At 38.9% G+C, this 18,439-nt stretch overlaps 1 protein-coding gene across 16 annotated transcripts in view; it reads left to right on the plus strand.

Annotated features, from left to right (window-relative positions):
• The first annotated feature begins 16,617 nt into the window (after positions 1-16,617).
• afdna (afadin, adherens junction formation factor a) overlaps positions 16,618-18,439 on the plus strand; it is a 73,852-nt gene continuing 72,030 nt past the window's right edge. For all 16 annotated transcript variants that reach the window (XM_035524266.1, XM_035524267.1, XM_035524270.1 and 13 more), the window contains exon 1: positions 16,618-16,923. In XM_035524266.1, the coding sequence (XP_035380159.1) occupies positions 16,822-16,923 (102 nt within the window). In that variant the 5' untranslated portion in view covers positions 16,618-16,821. The remainder of the gene's footprint in view (positions 16,924-18,439) is intronic.

The raw sequence follows: 18,439 nt of genomic DNA on the forward strand, positions 1-18,439 counted from the left end.
GGCTAAACGATTTTGTATAACTATTGTACATATAGCTGCCAATTCATTATCGACCAGGTTTAGGGGTATTTATTTTATTTAAAGCAGCTGCCCACAGCAGCACAACAATCACAAAGAGTGGGTTCATACTTCAAACCTAATTATTTTGAAGAGTTCTGCAAAACACAAAACCTGTTCAGGATTTGTATAACAATGCAGAGTTAACCTGAATGATGGGAAGTTGTCAGGGCTCCCTTCATTGATGGGAGTGCATGACCAAGTCCACAGTGAGCAGTCCTTTTCCTTTATTTGCAGCAGATTAACAACTGACTTCTTCAACCAATGAGTTTCCGTATGGCGTCGGTATCTAAGGTAGTATCCGTGGGGTAGAGTAAGGGGCCTGCCCTGTGGGGAGAGGGAGAGAAACAGAAATATTTGCTTGTATGTCAACTTGTCTATTAGAGTGGTTGTGTACTCCTCTACAATCTTATCTATAGTGCCATTGATCATTGGGCCTGGTTTTCCTCTAACCCAGTGACACAGAATCAGAGATGCCAAGAAGTTTATTTCCTCTTTTCATGAGAGTATACTGTGTAAAAAGCAAAACTATTTGGAGATTAACATGTTCATAAAGAGCATTTGCATATCATTAACAAAACAGCAAAAACAGCAATGAAAAAACATAGATAGTCAGAGAAAATGGAAAATTACAGTAAAACATCAAAAGAGGAAGCATGAGTTTCATCATTTTCCATCAACAGAGACCAAAACTATTAAACTGGTTTCAACCAGTTAGCTTGCAGTAGATCTTATATCTATGTTAAAATGTATTCAAATAACATATTTGTACAGAAAATAATACTCATTATAGTAAATTCTAATAGAAGAGTTACAGTTACAGTTTTATCAAGTTTGTCAAATCTCTCAGGATGCACCCTTTTACGGTAAAGCTTCTCAGATAATTATATGTACATCATAGTAGCAAGGTCCAGTCATTCAGAAATGCATGATAAGATAAACGATATATGGAAAATGATTGCTGAAGTGTTTTATTGCTTTTCCTTGTTCTTAAGGTGCTCAGTAAAATACACAACGGTCCCTCCACCCATCAATAAAGAGTGAATGGCCATCTTCCATAAGGTTTCATAACCTTTCCTTAAGTTGATTCCATTTTATATCTATCAGAATGAAAAGATCATCAAGATTTACTGTGAGAAGTCTACAAAATACCCGTGAAGCTCAACCCTTGCTATCAGTCCAATAGAAACACCACTACCACTAATTCAGTCTGCAGAAGTACACTGAGTCATGATCATTCAGACAGCCATCAGTTTGTTTGCACAATCTTTTATTGCTCAAAATGTGTAAAAGATGGCACACAGCTGACAGTAATGTGAGGTCCACTAGAGCCGGGGTTCATCTTTGGGAGGAGAGGTCCACTTGGGCCAGAGTTCAGCTCTGCACCTCTTCTGAACCGAGTTCTTCTTTACACTATGTGATGGACCAGCCCACTGGGTCTGCAGGACTGAGTTTTTCAGTACATTGAAATGTCGTGTGAAAGTTAATTTCCAAAGCTAGCAAAACTTGAGGATCATTTGTGATCAGTAACAATAGAATAATAATTTTTTTTTAAATATGGCCTTCCCTACTGATCAGTATGAAATGGGTTGATGAATCCCTTTAATTAAAACATCATTGTTCTTGTATTTTACTTTTGCTGAAGGTATTCATCTGGTGACCCCCAAAAAACTTTTATGGCTTTAGAAGTGAGCTGATTACCATACGTCTGCCAAAAGTGTACCATATTTTGAAAATTAATAGAAGAAGGAGATAGGAATTAAATATTGTGATCTTTTTGTGAGTACAAAGAGGATTTTCATAATATAGCTCCATTTCTTTTTATTATGCCCTCACAAAACAAACAACAACAACAACAACAACTGTACTGCAAATTCTTCCGGGTGTCTTCTGAGGTCTCAGTTAAGACTGTGGCTACTTCTGAAGTTCTGACACTAAAGAATGCACATACCCTTTGGGCTCTGTATTTGTCAAGCAATTGCAACAACCTATGCAATTGGTTCTATGTGTAACAAGGGCATGAGCATGCATCCAAAAGACACTTACAGTTCTCATTCATGCTCTATAAGAACAGGCCCATCTTTTGCCTATCCTGTTCTCTTTTGAACAGTGATATTAAACACACCGGGGCTTTTCAAAACGACCACATCTTTGTTTTACATGATCTTACTCAGCTCTCCAAATACCATGAAGCATGAGGTTTAAACTGAATCTATTAATTGAACTAAATAGCAGCTTCAAATTAACCTAAATAAACTTTCATCCTACTACAGGTATATCTTAGATTGTTGATTTTGGGGTTTCTGTATGATTTTTTAACCATATTTGCAAATCTATAGTTTGCCGTTATCCTCATCCCCAAGCATACAATCGCAATTAAAAAGCACCCATGCCCCTCAAGAGTGGTTCACACTGGGCTCTATACCATCCCCTCACAGCAAAGGGGTGGGGAGCAAGGGGTTCCTTCTCCATATGTCTACTCCCAATGGCCTCGCAGTACCATCTCACTTCTGACACCATTTGTGACAAAAGCCAAGGGCAGCAAACACACCCAGGTCTCAAACCCCATTCCTGCAGGTAACAAACATGTGCTTTGACCACTAGACCAAAAAGCAGTTGTCTGGCACAGCAACCAGAGTACCCATTTCACCCTCCTGAATGAAGGTCTCCAACACAAATATCCTGGTATCCGGTGTAAAGATTTAAGATTGAGGGTAATGTGTTCCCTTCTTTTGCTCCTAGTGAGATCTCTGGCAGCTGCATTTGGAATCAACTGAAGCTGTTTGGCAGTCTTTTTTTGGGAATCCTGTTAAGAGGCCATTACAGTAATCAACTCTGCTAGAGATAAAAGCATGATTGGGTTTCTCTATGTCTGGCTTTTTCATAAGATCTCTGATATTTTTAATGTTCTTGAGGCGATAAAATACTGATTTAGTAACTGATTTAATGTGACTATTAAAACTGAGATCAAAGTCTACTAATATGCCACGGTTTCGAGCTAGCTCTTTGAATTTTAGGCCTTTGGAGTCCAAATAGGCAGCTAGTCTGCACCTGTCATTGCTGTTTCCAAATCTAATAATCTGTTTTATCTTTATTCAGTTGCAGAAAGGTTTGGCCCATCCAGTTAGTGATGTGCTTGAGGCACTTACAAGGTGAGCTTAGGGGACTAAAGTTATTTGGGGAGAGGGCTAAGTAAATCTAAATGTGATGTCTGCAAATCTGTTTTACGGTAGCTCAAATTCTTGTAAGATTTGGCCAAGAGGAAGCATGTATAAATTAAATGTGAGGACCAGACGTTTACTCCATACAATCTTAAAATTATCAGTAAGTAGTTGATTTTCCATCTTATCCTTGCTGTTTGCTTTTTTTTATGATAATATGAGTTCTTTCCTCTTTTCCCATGCTAAACGTACATCACCCCTAATACAAGCTACAATCCTGTTAATATCCATATCCATCTACTACCATACACTATAACTATAATTGAGAGCCTTATTCCATAGTTACTGTGCACTTCCAATGCATATTTTGTTTGTAATTGTAGTTATTGATAATCAACAAATTATCAAATGGGTTTGCTGACTTTAGAGGCTGTTCTTCGGGTTCTCATTATAGTTTTCACAAAATATTGCAACCTTGTATTTAAGATGTAAATACAGTCTTCATTTACTTATGGGGCTGATGGTGTAGTCCATTAATAATATACTGATTAGATTAAAAATAATCTAGTAAAATAAACTAGGCCCTCACACAGACCAACTCTCAACACATAGGCAAGTTGGGGGAGCGACCCAAGAAATAGTATTTATTGTGCATAGTTAGCATTTTACGGACTTCGCACTGGGGCAATCCTGAATATAAAATTAAGGTGAATTCTTTCCATGGCACTTTTTATAGAACAGCAGTCCTCATTGAAAGATAAAATAACAATACATTGTGCACAACAAAATGTTATGAAGGACTTGACAAAAGGATGTTCTGATGTTGTTACGGGGATACACAGTTCCACAGCATGCAATGAGACCAGAATAAGAAATGATAAAAAGAGCAAATATTATGACATAAAAACAAATACAAGAAAAGGCAAACAAGGAGACGGAAAAGGCATTAAAGTTAAAACAAGCGTGAGCTTCTTGAACCCCAGAAACGACCAATGACGCAATATAGAAGTATACTGCTGGCAGGCTAGTGCAAAATGCATAGCATGGGGAGCTGCTAAATGAAATAGTGGAGAACAAAAAGGTGACAGGAGTGTGTACTAAACTAATAAGTGAGTGATTGTTATCTGGGAAGTGATCATGGTGTATGATTGGTGGATGTTCAGTTACCAAAATGCATGTTCACAGGTCAAAAAGGTCAATATGTGGTGCAAGATGCGCAGCTATGAATGTGTTGCCCATAGGTTGTAGAGTTTTAACACTGTTTATCAGGCAAACAGTTGGAGAAGCTTCGAAGGTAAACCTCCATCAGTGTTTCCACACAACAATAACACTGTAACTTAGCATGAAGATAAAGTCTGTCTTCTTTTGTATTTGTGTCTAAATTCTGATCAGGCAAGGAAATCCACCCCAAGGAACATGACAAGTAATTAACTGAAGCTGAAAATCCCTCACAATCTCTTAAGATGTCTTTAATAAAACTGCTCAGACAATTAGGTCTATAATATCCTAGCATCTTTATTTTTTTTATATCACTACATTTCCTTACAAGAAGCATTTGTCTGAAATTATTGTTAGAATACAACAAACCCCAATGAGTGTGTAACAGCTATCCTATATATATCATTATATGTTTCCTGGCAAACAACAGCCATTAGGATTTATCAGGGTCAGAGTTGTCATTAAGAGGCCATTGATACTAACTTGATCCACTTACAATAAAGTAGTCCTTAGCTACTGGCCCGCCTTGGGTGACTGAGACAGCAAGATCACAATGTCCAGTATCTGTCTGGGGACAGAGTCTGTCTCTCCACAAGGAACACACTGCCAGGAAAAATAGTGAGTCAGGCAAGGCTCATCAGCTTCCAGTATCTCTCAGGACTTCTACTGCTGTCCCACCCCCTCCATGGCCTGATTATGTACACTGTTTGCTTGGTGGCCTAAGGACCAAAGGCCCCTTGAGTGTGGAGACCCACAACTGCTCACAACACTTCTCTAAAGTGGCCTTAAGTGTTCTCAGACTTCCCAAGAGAGTTACCAGATGCATATTTGAAAGCAATGTCACAGATACCATTGTCGGAGCAGGCTTGCTCTGGTACCACTCGGCCACCAGATGGCACTGTTAAACAGTTTTGAGATTTACAGTGATAGTAGCGTCCACTTTGGGCAACAAGTGTTACAGGTTTGGTTACAAACACTGAAACCATTCTCTCTCTGTGTGTGTGTGTGTGTGTGTGTGTGTGTGTGTGTGTGTGTGTGTGTGTGTGTGTGTGTGTGCAAGATTACAAATTTTTATTTAAAATTTGTAGAATTGGCGTTAGAGAAGAAACTACTATATTTTACTCAAACGCTGCAGCTTCAGGGCACATCTGTGGTGTCCACTATAGCCCCTGACTATGCCCACCTATATACAGGCTTTGTTTGGACATATTTGGACATTAGACATTTTTATTAATAATAATTTTTAGTCAGTTATAACCTACTTCATTATATTGATGACATATCATTTTCACCTTCAGCAAGATATCAAATGCATTGCCTTCTGATTTCCTGTTAATACTGAATATAGAAGGCAGAGCATTGCCTTGACGATGTCTTTTTTTTTGCTTATGATGTTTTCTCTCTTTTTTTTTGTAACACAAGGGAGACACTAATAGATTTTGTGGAATTCATGAATAGCTGAGTTCCATCCTTATTTTCTATCTGTAAAGAAAGCCACATGTCCCACACTGACTTCCTGTATATAGTATCACCATTGGAAAAAAAAAGGAAGAAAACTGATATCAACCCTCTTCAAGAAAGACACCTCAGTTAGTGCAAAAATCTTCTGCATGCAAAGAGCTTCCATCCCAGTAGGCTTAGAAGTGTAGGCTGTTATGACTTTAACAAAGACGCCAAAGATGTGATGGGAGGTTTTGCACAGCCCAATTACCGTAAACAACGCCTGCAAAATGCCAACACAGAAGAACAGAGAAAGACCAAATGGATCATCTGTGATAAGGCGAGAAAGGTCCTAGCAAACGTTCAGTCCTGTTTACCAACAACTGCAGTCCTTAGTCCAGAGACATGTGGCCATTTCCCAAAGTGCACTGGTGCATTTCAGCATAAAATCTGAAGCTGAGCGCCACTTTTCAAACTCTTACTCTTTTTTTTTATTTAAGAGAAAAAAGAAAATGCAGGACTTTTTGGTCATCTTCATTCTCTTCTCCACCATTTGTCCATTTGCCAGGGCTGTTTGCCCTGTCGTAATTGTCCACAGTGAAAAGATCTGTATAATCCAACCTTTTGACTGGCAAAAAGTATGCTATCAGTTCCCAGACTGCATGCAAAATGCAACTTTGAAGACTCACCTGAGCACAAACTTGGCTTTAGAAGACAAACATGGAACTCTCCAGGAGTGTGATACACTGCAGCATGTTCAAATGGTTCAGCGCAGTGGAAGCAACACTGATAACCTATTTCTATAAAGAGAACTTTGGACTTTACTTTGAACACACGTCTTAATGAGAAGTTTAGGTCTCCTTTATTGTAAATTTACAACACTATGGTACTTATGTTTTTAGGGGTTTGTTGATTTGCATTTGATATCTATGCATAGTTTCCTTACGTTTATAAAGTGGCTATCACTGTATATACTATGATACATTAAATCATGATGCCAAAGCCATGTCATGGGTGCCTGTCCAGTCAGACTGTGATGAAGCTTATGTATACTCACTAAATTCATAAAGCTGTCATAAGAACAAACCTGTTCCCTCTCCTCTATAAACCTCTTCCTTCTGTCCAAATCCCCTTTGGAATGCCAGACACCATGGTACTAAAGTAGCAGTCTAATCCTCTATAATGCAGAAAACCTTCCAGAAAAAAAAGGAGTTAAACTTCAAAAACCAGGCTAATATAAGTGAGTCAAGCCCTCAGCAGATGACAACACCCATTACTTCACTTAAGTGGTGTCAGTATAGGTTTCTCTGTGCTTACGCTAAAGACACACAGTCTAAGATGACAGTAAATGCTATTAAAAACATTTAAGTGTCATTATGGCATGTTGGAAGCTAGCCATTAAGCCTTCTTTGTACTTACACTAGTACAGATCATTTTTATAAGTAACTTTTTAAAGCCTAGCCTGCAAGAGAAGCATGCCAGCAGTTTGAGTCCCAGTCTTTCCCAGTGACTGGACTGGGAACCAGAGAGTTACATGGATCCTAGCTATGGCCAATCTGCTGCTGTATTCTTGGGCAAGCCATCTAACCGCTACTGTCCCAGACTGGCTGCTGTTAGGCACCAAAATAACAAATTTCAAACAAAAAGTTGTATGTGTTGTAACTGTGACATTGAAGGCTTGTGTTAAATGACAGAATATCCTTTTGTCACAGAGTGCTTTCCTCTGTTTTTAAGAATTAGGCTGTATATAGTATAATTATTTGGCCCTGGGTAAATGGAAAAAAGAGGTGAATTATTTCTTTTTAGACACTCTGCATTAGTCCTAAAATGTAATAAATATCAGTGGTTTGACAGTTTTCTTGTTGCATATTACTCAGTCAAGGGTTACTGAGTCACCCTTTCTTCTTATGTAACATGTAATAACCCTTCTAAATGCAGAATCATGATTTAATGGAAAATTAACCTTTTCTTCTGTTTTGCTTCTGCACGTGTGTGGGTGTTCTGTGCTATGTGTTTGTGTGGTGGAGAAGCAGGTGAGGCTGGTTTTTCCAGCTGAAAGCTCCTGGTGACAGGCATTAGTCACTCGCTTGCCTGCCCAATGGTAGCCGTTTGCCGATGTGTCTGGGGGATCCACTTGACATTTCCTACTACAGCTGCTGCCAGCACATGGCACAGTGGCACCAGGGATGCTGACACCCAACAAAAATGCCTTTATTTAGCAAACTCCACACAGCTCACTCTGGCGATGCATGCAGTTAACCACGGAGCCTCCAAACATCTTCCAGAAACAGAACAGGTAGAATTCATGTTTTAAGGTTGTTGTCATTTTTTTTGTTTTAGTTTATTTACACTTGCCATTTTATCATTTCCATTGGAAAAGGAGTCCATGAAAACGTGTTTCCTCAGCGGCCAGGAGGCGCTGCTACTGGAAAGCCAGTTTTGGTAAAGTCGAGTAGAATAAAAAGTAGACACATTACTTATGTAGCACACATAGTGTTTAGGTACAGTCAGCACAATTGAGCCTTTCCTCTATTGTAGCACTGAACAGTTCTGAGTACAGATACTTTCCATTTTAGCCACATTTCCACTGTTGGCTCAGAACGTTAGCCACATTTACCTGACACTTTTATCCAAAGCCACTTACAATTATGACTGAGTACAACTTGAACATTAAGGGCCTTGCTCAGGGGGCCCCAACACTGGCAACTTGGCAACGGTGGGGCTTAAACCAGCAACCTTCCAATTACAAGTCAAGTACCTTAACCACTGAGCTACCACTGCCCATAGTGCTCTACTAGTGCTCACAGCCCATTCGTGCTTATTAATGTAGTGGGTCGCTGATTGGTTCTATAAAATTGAGGCAAGCCTCTTCTTGGTGCTGTTCATAGTCTTATACTTTCTCAGAATATATTCGGGGGGTGGGGGGGGGGTGGTTGGTGAAACGACCCACAAAGCCTTTACATGTGCCTTTTCTAACTGAGCTGTGAGGCTGCAGTAATGGCCTTTGCTAGGGATACAGTAGATACTGTAGCTACAGGGCAGACATTGAAGACCTTTACTGTGGGAGTTTGGGCAAGGCAATGGCAACTGTCTCTAGCGTATTAATGCCAGGATCGCCTAGTTAGCACAGGGCAGGATGAGAGATGTCAAGGTCAGCAAGAAGAAGAGGGAGAGTGTTTCCTTATGAAAAAACTAGCATGAATTATTCAATTTCTCCTTTGTCTCGCTCTCCTCTTCAGTGGGCGGTGCAGGCAGGCCTCGGACAGGTTTATTCCAGCCATGGCTGGGACGGAGAGAGCATCACTTTCCTCTTTTTCACACTCCCTGAAACGGCCTTTTAATTAGCCTAGCAAATTGCAGGCCATGTTCACCACGTCTGAGGAAGGGAACTGTGGGAAATGTGTGCACCCTGGGCATTATTTTGTCTTGTGACTCTAAAGAGAAGATGCTGAGATGAAACTCTATTATTCAGGAAAATGTTTAGAACAAAGTATTAGCATTTGTAAACCCGGTAATCCTGAATATTTCTCCAGATACAGGTTTTATATCCCAGACAATATGTCTTGACATGTTTTGGAAGCTCTTGAACTTTCTAGAAGTAAGGCTTTCCCCACTTTATCACTAGTCAGAAGAGCACTAACTACTTGGAAAAAACAGCACACATAAAATTTTAAAATGTGAGTTAAAAAGTTTAAAAGAACCATTTGAGTAACGATGTCTATGCATTTCTGCTGACTAAATTGCTAAAGAAATTTAATTTCCTTTATTTGAGAGATCTGGGATCACTGGACACAGTCCCAGATCTTAGAAACTATACTGTTAATTGCAAGGCTATTTCTGGAAGTGGTACTACTAGAGGAGGGTGGGGTAGTTTGGTTTATATTATATATTCTTTATTTGTACTAGAACTGGTTAAGCAAATCTCTCTCTCTCTCTCTCTCTCTCTCTCTCTCTCTCTCTCTCTATATATATATATATATATATATATATATATATATATATATATATGGGAGATAGATAGATAGATAGATAGATAGATAGATAGATAGATAGATAGATAGATAGATAGATAGATAGATAGATAGATAGATAGATAGATAGATAGATAGATAGATAGATAGATTATAGTAAAGTACACAGCGTTTCCAGAGAAACAGAGTGTTTCAGACATTGTAATGTTATTGTATGTCTGGGCTGAGAGATGTGATCACTAGGCTAATGTAACTGATGTATTAGCATAAAAAGCAGTACTGACCCAAGCACATCTCCAATTCAGCCATGGCTGTTGGAGGTTTGAGAACAATAACTACAAAACCTAAGTTTAGACTTTTGGACATCTAGACCAAGAGGCTACAAGTCTCGGAACACCTTCCAAGAAGCAGCAGTAACCCTACAGAGGTCACTACTGCCAAGCAGCTCTATTTGCAAAGTGCAATATGTTACTATATAGTCCTGTTGGCTGTCACCACCATGACTATGCAAACACTATGCAAACACTGCAGGCAGCTTTTCACATTGCCTTCTGTCCTGTGCATAAACCAAATGGCCATAGTTCAGCTCTATTAAATCTCTAGCAAGGGAGGAAAATAATTCAAATGACAAAAACTTGGGAAGAATCTTGGAGATGTCTTAGCATTTGTTGCTGGGCAAGTCAATTAACCACATTCTGCTGCTTTGAAATGAGGATGCAGAGAAAATCACAGTAGTTCAACTACTGATTTGCTGTCCGCTCACTGCGCCTTATGCGTGGGTGGTAACTCTCCTTCTGTCACTGATGCAGAAGTTACACCAACTAGAAATGGTTGTCATGGCAAATGCAATTAACAGGTGCGTGCTTGAAGCTCCTGTGTTTGTATTAGGATGGTGCATCTTTTCCCCTTCACTGGTCTGTTTTTAGACTAATTCTATTGGCATCTCCCTTCCCAGCTGAATACAAGGAACAGTGTTATCATTCACACCATATAACCTGAATTGTATCAGTGAGAAGCAGCTCCCCATAAAAGCATATAAGAACTCTTTTCTGTTTGTGCAGATGGGTAATGATATGCGGATGAGACTGCACTTGATAGGCTCCGAGACACGGAATGAGACAAGTCTCACCCTTTGTGCCAAAGCCATCGCCAAGGAAACTGCACTCCATGCCAAAGCACATCTTCAGTGAGCTGGGGAGGTCATGGCCTTGCCATGCAGCGATGCTCTGTGTGCAGTGGGAGAGGAGTTGCGGAGACTAACCTCGCTTCCCCTTCAAGACTTCCCTTGGCAAGCGGTGAAGACTGCATGCACTGGCTCCCTTTGAAAAAACACTGCTATCAAACACAGCTGTGTTGGCACTTGGTTGCAGCCAAGAGCAGGCAATTCTTTAAGGAAAAGGCATTTCCAGTTTGGTGGCTATTTGACGACTGGCTTTGCATTTAATCACGTAATGACACTGCATTCATGACAAATGCACAGTTTTGAAAAAAGTATTGTGAGCTTCATCAGTCTGTTAAGCAGTGGAAAATAAACAGCATTTTTATGTGACCAATAAACTTTTCACAGTAAGCAACAGAGAAGAAAACTCTGCTCTGCCTTCTTTATGCAATGTTAACATGAAATCAGAAGGCAATGCATGTGACATGTTGAAGTGTTGTAAGTGAAATTATTTTGACAGATTACTCAAAAGTGCAAAGATGCACTGCTTTGTGCAAAGATAACATAGGACTATGAATTAAATTAACATAACTTGCGATTGCAACAACTGAAATATGAAGTTTGGGGCTATTTTTTTCTTCCAGTAATCTCTGAAATATCTATTCTAAAACTCTTGCTACTTGATCAGTTGTGAATCCAATTATGGATATATTACATATATATTAGCATTTCATGATTTGTTTTTTCACTGCATTAGGGTTCTTCAAATAAGCATATTTTCCAAGTAGTATTGATATGGCCATATTTTTCACATCTTTCTGCAAATGGTCAATTATTACTCCTCATTTTATGTTGGAAAAAGGGAAAGGACAAGACAAAACTAAATCACATGTCACAACAGTATATCAGTGTATTATTCTGCAGGAATAATAATAATTAGATGGTAAAATAGTAAAGCTTTTTGCTTTGCTAAGATAAAATGTGACTGTTGTTTTCTGCTATGTAAGCTGTGATTATGGAAAAGTCCCACACTGGAAAGACCCATCATCATTAAATTATGTTTTTGCCAAACTTCATAAAGCAGCTGTACAAATCATACAGCTTCCCTGCAGACACTATGAGGGACCATATGACCACACCTAGAATGGTGCAGGATTGTATTAGTTTTTGAGATGTGAATGACTAGACTTGATAGATACAGACTTGATGTATTTAAGCCCCGGTCAGTTAGATTTCCCCTTCCCTCCTCCAAAAAGGTTCTTGCAGTATTGATATCATATATATTGGCATGGATGTTAGAATCTGTTCACTCTACAAATAATCACAGACAATTCTGAATGTGTGGAATGTTTGGAGTGTCTTCAACACAATCCAGTGCTGAGTGTGGTTCAAGGGACCAGCAGTGCACTATAGTATGCCCTCGGTACCAGCTGGGTCTTTACTTCACTGCCAATTACTCTCAGTGGTGAGTTTTATTCCAGATGATAGTTCCCTCCCTAATCCCTATATACCCTGTGGTGCAAATGTGCCATTTGGAAGGTCCAGCCTCTTTTTCCATCAAACAGAATGTACAATGAGTGGCAAGACAAGGAAATTAATGTGTTTTTATAGCAGATTTCATATAAAGAACAAATTTAAAGTACTTTGCATAAAGAAGATTAAAAGTGGGTAGAAAGAATCAGATGAGCCTTCCTCATGGCTAATTACTGTCTCTAGATGTTTGTTCAACAATATACAGATGGGCATGTGGTTTTCTAAAGACAAAACACAAATGGTCCACTTTGCTTATATTGTTTTCCATTTAGTGCCTCTGATGTTGGTAGGTTATTTGCGATGCCCAAGACATTTTTATAGGAAATCCCCACACTAGCAGTTGTCTTCTTTTCAGTGTAAATTCTGGATGACCTCACTGTATTACTGATTAACATGTCTCTGCGTGTACTTACAAAATGTGCTTAAGAATCAGTTGTGATGTTGTGGTTTGCTGCTAGAGTCAACAATTCCACCCTACATCTCCTATAACTGGGAGAAACTTTTTTAAAGGACTCAAGAACTTTGTTCATAAAGATAAACAACATGCCAGTGGAAACAAACAGTGTACATTACATGTCAGTGTAAACACTGTGTCTGAAAGTGTAAATCAACAGATTGCAGCATTTATTGAGCATGATCTTATGTCACCTGGCCTGTTATCTGGTTCAAATAGGCCTTTGTCTAACAATATAACAAGTTAAATTAAAAGCCACTGCTCAATGACTGGTATTTCTGAACTTAAAGGGCCCCTGTCATGGAAAACAGAATTTCTTTCACTTTACTGAAATAAAGAATTTTGAAGTAATATGTAAATATTGCTAAACTTTCAAAATACACCAATCACATCTTCTGTCCATGCTGTCCATATATGTAATTTAAGCTGCAAAAGCAACCTGGTTTGAATTAACTGTTTCTCTGATGTCAGAAGAGCAAACGCATTTGCATATCTCTTACTGCGGTTTAGACCCGGCTACCTATATTGCAGTGCTCATGCATGTGTCAGCACATGCCCAGCACCACAAGGGAGCAAAAGGGGCAGCAGCTCATCAATTTTATGATTGCGTCCCCTTGATTTTGAACCGAAATATTTTGGGTTGTTTGTTTGTTTTACTTTTTTATGCCATTGCAATATTTAAACTTGTATGAACCTGCCTTTAAACATTAATCAGTGAGTAGCAAGTAGGTTGTAGTGCCAGTTTAATAGGTTACTTGCTAAAACAATTTGTGGTTAGTCAGTCAAATGGACTCTTACTTTAAAAGTAGGCTATTAGTCAACATACCTTTCTGATGAGAGTAGGCGGAACCACTTGATTTGATTGCATACAAACAATTTGCTGATGGCTTTAGCTACCTACCTATCCAACAACTAAAAGATATGTGCTGTGTTCGAAATAGCCTACTACATACTACGTGCGTACTGTTTGGGTCCCAAATCAATATGTTGTATGCAGCATGCGACCAAAATAATTTTTCCTATACGCAAAAGATACCTGGCTGACGTACTACTTCCGCCAACTATTCTAGTATTCCAGAGCTATGTTCCAGAGCTATCTTCATGGTGTACTGCATCCCATCATGCAACAGTGGTGGAAAATCTTTCCCAAGTGGACGGAACCTTCATACATTCACATGACCTTATAGTATGATTTGCATTTATTGCATACCGGATACAATACTGCATACTACCATGGGGACCATTATCCCGTTTACAGTATATACTGAGTGCAGTATGCAGTATTCAGAATGGAGTAGGCTATATTGAACAGAGCCTTGGGCATCTGAAATGGCTTCATAACAAAAGCACAGCAAGAAAATAGCAAGAAACCACTTGAAAACTAATATTTTCTACACAGCAAGAAAACACTTCTCTTAGATTTTTGCTTTTATTCTGCTTCTATGTCATAATACTGGGACATGCTTTAATGCTGGCATAATCGACTGCATTTTAACTCACCAATCAGACTACAAGACGTAATATTTAACAAGTGAAAGTAGAAATTAAAATGACTAGAAATAGTGTACAGTGTATTAAATGTACAGCAATATAAAAAGTTATATATCACTGCTTGCTTTAACATTTCAGACACCACCTCACTGATTATGTCCTGGTGCCAGCTCTGATGAGCCACAATACAAGCCAATAAGAATAGAGCTTATTTATTTTATATACGTCTCATAGGGTCTGTAATACAGACAGCCTGTTTAATTCTAAGGGATATAGACAGGTTAGACAATGGTTATGTTATAATTAATTGAACATTGACTGGTTTTGAAACATAAAGCCAAGCAAAAGAAAAGAAAAATGTAGGATATGGCCCTTTAATGCGCTTTATTCTAAACACCAGAGCAGATTACTCAAGGAAAACAGACAGAATAACCATATCATGTTCTTTTCCAATATACAAGAGAGGAAATTAAGTTTTTAGAAAACTTTTTTTTTCATTAAACCATTGGCTGAAAGATTGGTGTGACAACAATGGCATGTTTTTTTTTTGTTTGGGTTTTTTTTTTTCAACAACTGGGTTTTCTTCTGGGAAAGACTGTCTTTTTACAAAAAAATTTTTTCACAAAAAACATTTTATGTGTTTATTATTATATGTCCAGAAATATAATTGTCTTTCAGTTCAAGATTCACAGTGAAACCATAGCTTTAAATTGAGTATGTGTGGAAGAGGGAGATACCATGAAACTTTTAATATGCAGAATCTTAAACCACAACTGGAAGCCATATTACCCCAACACTGAACCACTTCCTGTTTCTGAGACAGATACTGCAGACTAAGATGCTCTGATGACTCATTGCTTCACTTGACCTCACCTCACATTACTCACCACAGAGCTAAAAACAAAACAAAGAAACCTAGGAAGTGTCTCAAAAGCAAACTAAGCATTCATTTATTGGAATCAGACAGTTGAAAGTCACAGTTGCAGAGGAACTCAGGAATCTGGATTTTTAAGAATACAACCTTCATATTTTTTCTCTTAATCTTGCCCACACATTTCCCTTCTTAAAACTTGTCAAATAATGTCCTGTTCAGCTAGCCCTTCAAAGTCTTAAATCCCATGGTAACACTTTTCATGCCCCCTTTTTAATTAACCTTTCCCATAGCAATAAAACAGACATGCATGTTCTAATTTGGACAGCATTTCAGTTGTTTTGTATGTTTCGAATTTTCAGGGCTATTGTATACTGGCATCGAAATTATTCTTAAACCATAATAATGGCTCTGGGAATATATTTTAGAGTTTATGTTTCAATTTACCAGAAAGGTTTCCATATGCTTTTAATCTGTAGTAAGTGTCTAAATTTAGCACCGCTTTTCAGAGTTTTCCCATTCAGATCTAAGATGATCTCTATTTTCATTTGATATTTACTGATTTTGACTAGTTCTGATGAGTCAACACAAACGTTTCACTTGGTGTGACTCATAACAGGATAAATGAGTGTCCTCGATGAATTCTGATACCAAGTAGCTACATATCATTTCACCGCGTTGATTAATGTATCATCCTTTATCTCTAACCTTGAATTTGTCCTCCAAGTGGACAGAATGCCTATTTTGAGTCATGCAATATGACAATATACATCTAACAACAGCTTTTTAAAAAAGCTTTTCTTGGTTGGAAGTGCATACTTACTGTATATATATGGGTAATATTGGATGTGAACTGTATACAATATAATATTGAATATAATACTGGAAGAATGAATGGAATACAATCTAATCTGTATTTTATTATTCGTTTAAATGTAGAAGTTAAATCCATCAGAATGCAAAAAAAAAAGAATCTGTTGTTCTTCATTATAGATTTCTAAATCTTTTAATGAATCTGAATTTTCGATCCAATCACGGTCTTAGATGCTAAAATGAAAATATGCGTAAGATAAAAAAACGTCCTCAAGTTTATCGGCAAGCAGAATTACTTTTAAAACGCACCAAAGCACAAAAAGTGATCGTTCCTGAAACGGGAGTTTTCATTTGGCGTGAACACGGAATACATAATCGTGCGCGCGGCCGAGATTGTATCATATTGTGGTGCGGGCGCGCGCACCCTTTCAGTCGGCGCTTACCGGGGAGAAAGCGGAGCGACGCGGAAACAGGAGAAGCGGCAGAGGAGGAGAGGTGCGTCAACCGGCTACTACGAGAGCCAGCGATCGCTCAGACCGCTTTTTAAAACCCGGACGCGGTGCGACTTTTTCTTTCAAAGTTGTGGTATAGGAAGCGTCTTGACGAGGCAAAGGATTTGCTTCTGTCGAAAGAATAATTATTCGGGATTGAGAATGTCGGGGAACAGAGAGGAGGAGCGGCGAAAACTCGCCGACATCATTAACCACTGGAACGCCAACCGGCTCGACCTGTTTGAGATCAGTCAGCCCACGGAGGTGAGTCCGCGGACCTCACTCGGCACAGGCCGCACCCGGGTTACAAGAATTCCCGAGGAAATGATGGAGAAAGCCGTGTTGCTTATAAATATCATCCTAAGATTAAAAGTGTGCATTAAATGGAGACATACAAAGCGATTTAATGTGTTATATTTAGATATAGCATACTTGTGGAGACAGGTGATTTAATCAGCTAATAATAAGGTTAGCTTGCTGTATACATGTGATAATCGATTAAATGGGCTCTGTTAGCTTTTCAAATCGTGCACCGGTAACTTAACATTGTTAGCCAGCTATTTTAGCAGGCTAAGGTTAATTCTATTGTTAGCCATGCTTTCCCCCGTAACAGCTGCAAACACGTTTAATGAACTAGCCGAACTAGTTATCTAACTTGTATGGTTTTAAGACACCTAGATATCTAGTTAGCTAGCTAGCTGTCTGATTCTGTCTTTGGCAAGTGTCTGCCTTTATTTGCGAGCTAAATTCACTTTACAGTTTCTACTGCTAAGCGGCTACAGGACAGTTTAATTTTAGTGTGCAGTGCAGTAGTGTCAGTCAGAGAAAGTCGTAGTGTGCACAGCTTTGACAAAATTATCTGAATATTGCTTCACTACTTATTTGAACGTATGAGTAATTTGGTACACGTTTGGTATTATTTTGTGTACATCTATCTTACAGGAGGACGTCCGTGTTTGCGGTAACTAGCTTGCTATTAGCTAGCTTTCTAGCGCACTAGCCAGGCACCAGTGGTCAGCCATCATTCATTTATCGATACTTGGCCAGGCGTGCGTGTTACTGACCGAGATACTTAGCTAGCTAGCTAGCTAAATGGGGTTGTTCTCTGGCTGGGCTTGATGTTTGGTTTTGGCAAATGAATTATTTGTAATGTCATACAGCTGACATTACTAAGAAAACTGCTTAGTGGCTATATAATGCAGTCAATACAACTTGCCAATGTTGTAGCTAACTGGCAGGCTGGCTGGCTAAAAAAAACTTTGTTTGACATGAACGTGTATGTCGTTCTTTGCTCTAGCGCAAAGGAATGTCATAACTGTTTATTTGACCTTTCGAAATTAGTCACACAGCCCTTGCCTAACTTCTAATGTAGGCCTCGTGTACAACCATTTCAGTTTCGCTAGTAAATGCGTGTCTCTGACACCTGCAGTTGCCGAGAAGTACAATGTTGGCATGTAGCTGACCAGTTGTTTTAGGCGCGCGTTGTGGGTGGGGAGGGGGGATTGTCTCATTATCTGGTCGCTTGATTTGAAGCTCATGACGATTGTAAGCCTCTGGCAAAGGAAAGACGTACGGTCACTGTTTAGTATAAAATTCCAGCGTACTTAGAAAGCCTATAGTCAACATAGATTTTTTTTTTTTCCATAATCAACACTGATTTGGTTAGACCTGAACTCTTGCATAGTAATATGGTAACAAGTGCCTAATGCCGTCTGAATTCTTTCTTAAATTCCAGAAATTCCAAAGGTCAGCAAAAGTGCAAGTGTTTTTCACAAGTGTG

This window comes from Electrophorus electricus, chromosome 3, assembly GCF_013358815.1.
Source record: "Electrophorus electricus isolate fEleEle1 chromosome 3, fEleEle1.pri, whole genome shotgun sequence".
NCBI lineage: Eukaryota > Metazoa > Chordata > Actinopteri > Gymnotiformes > Gymnotidae > Electrophorus > Electrophorus electricus.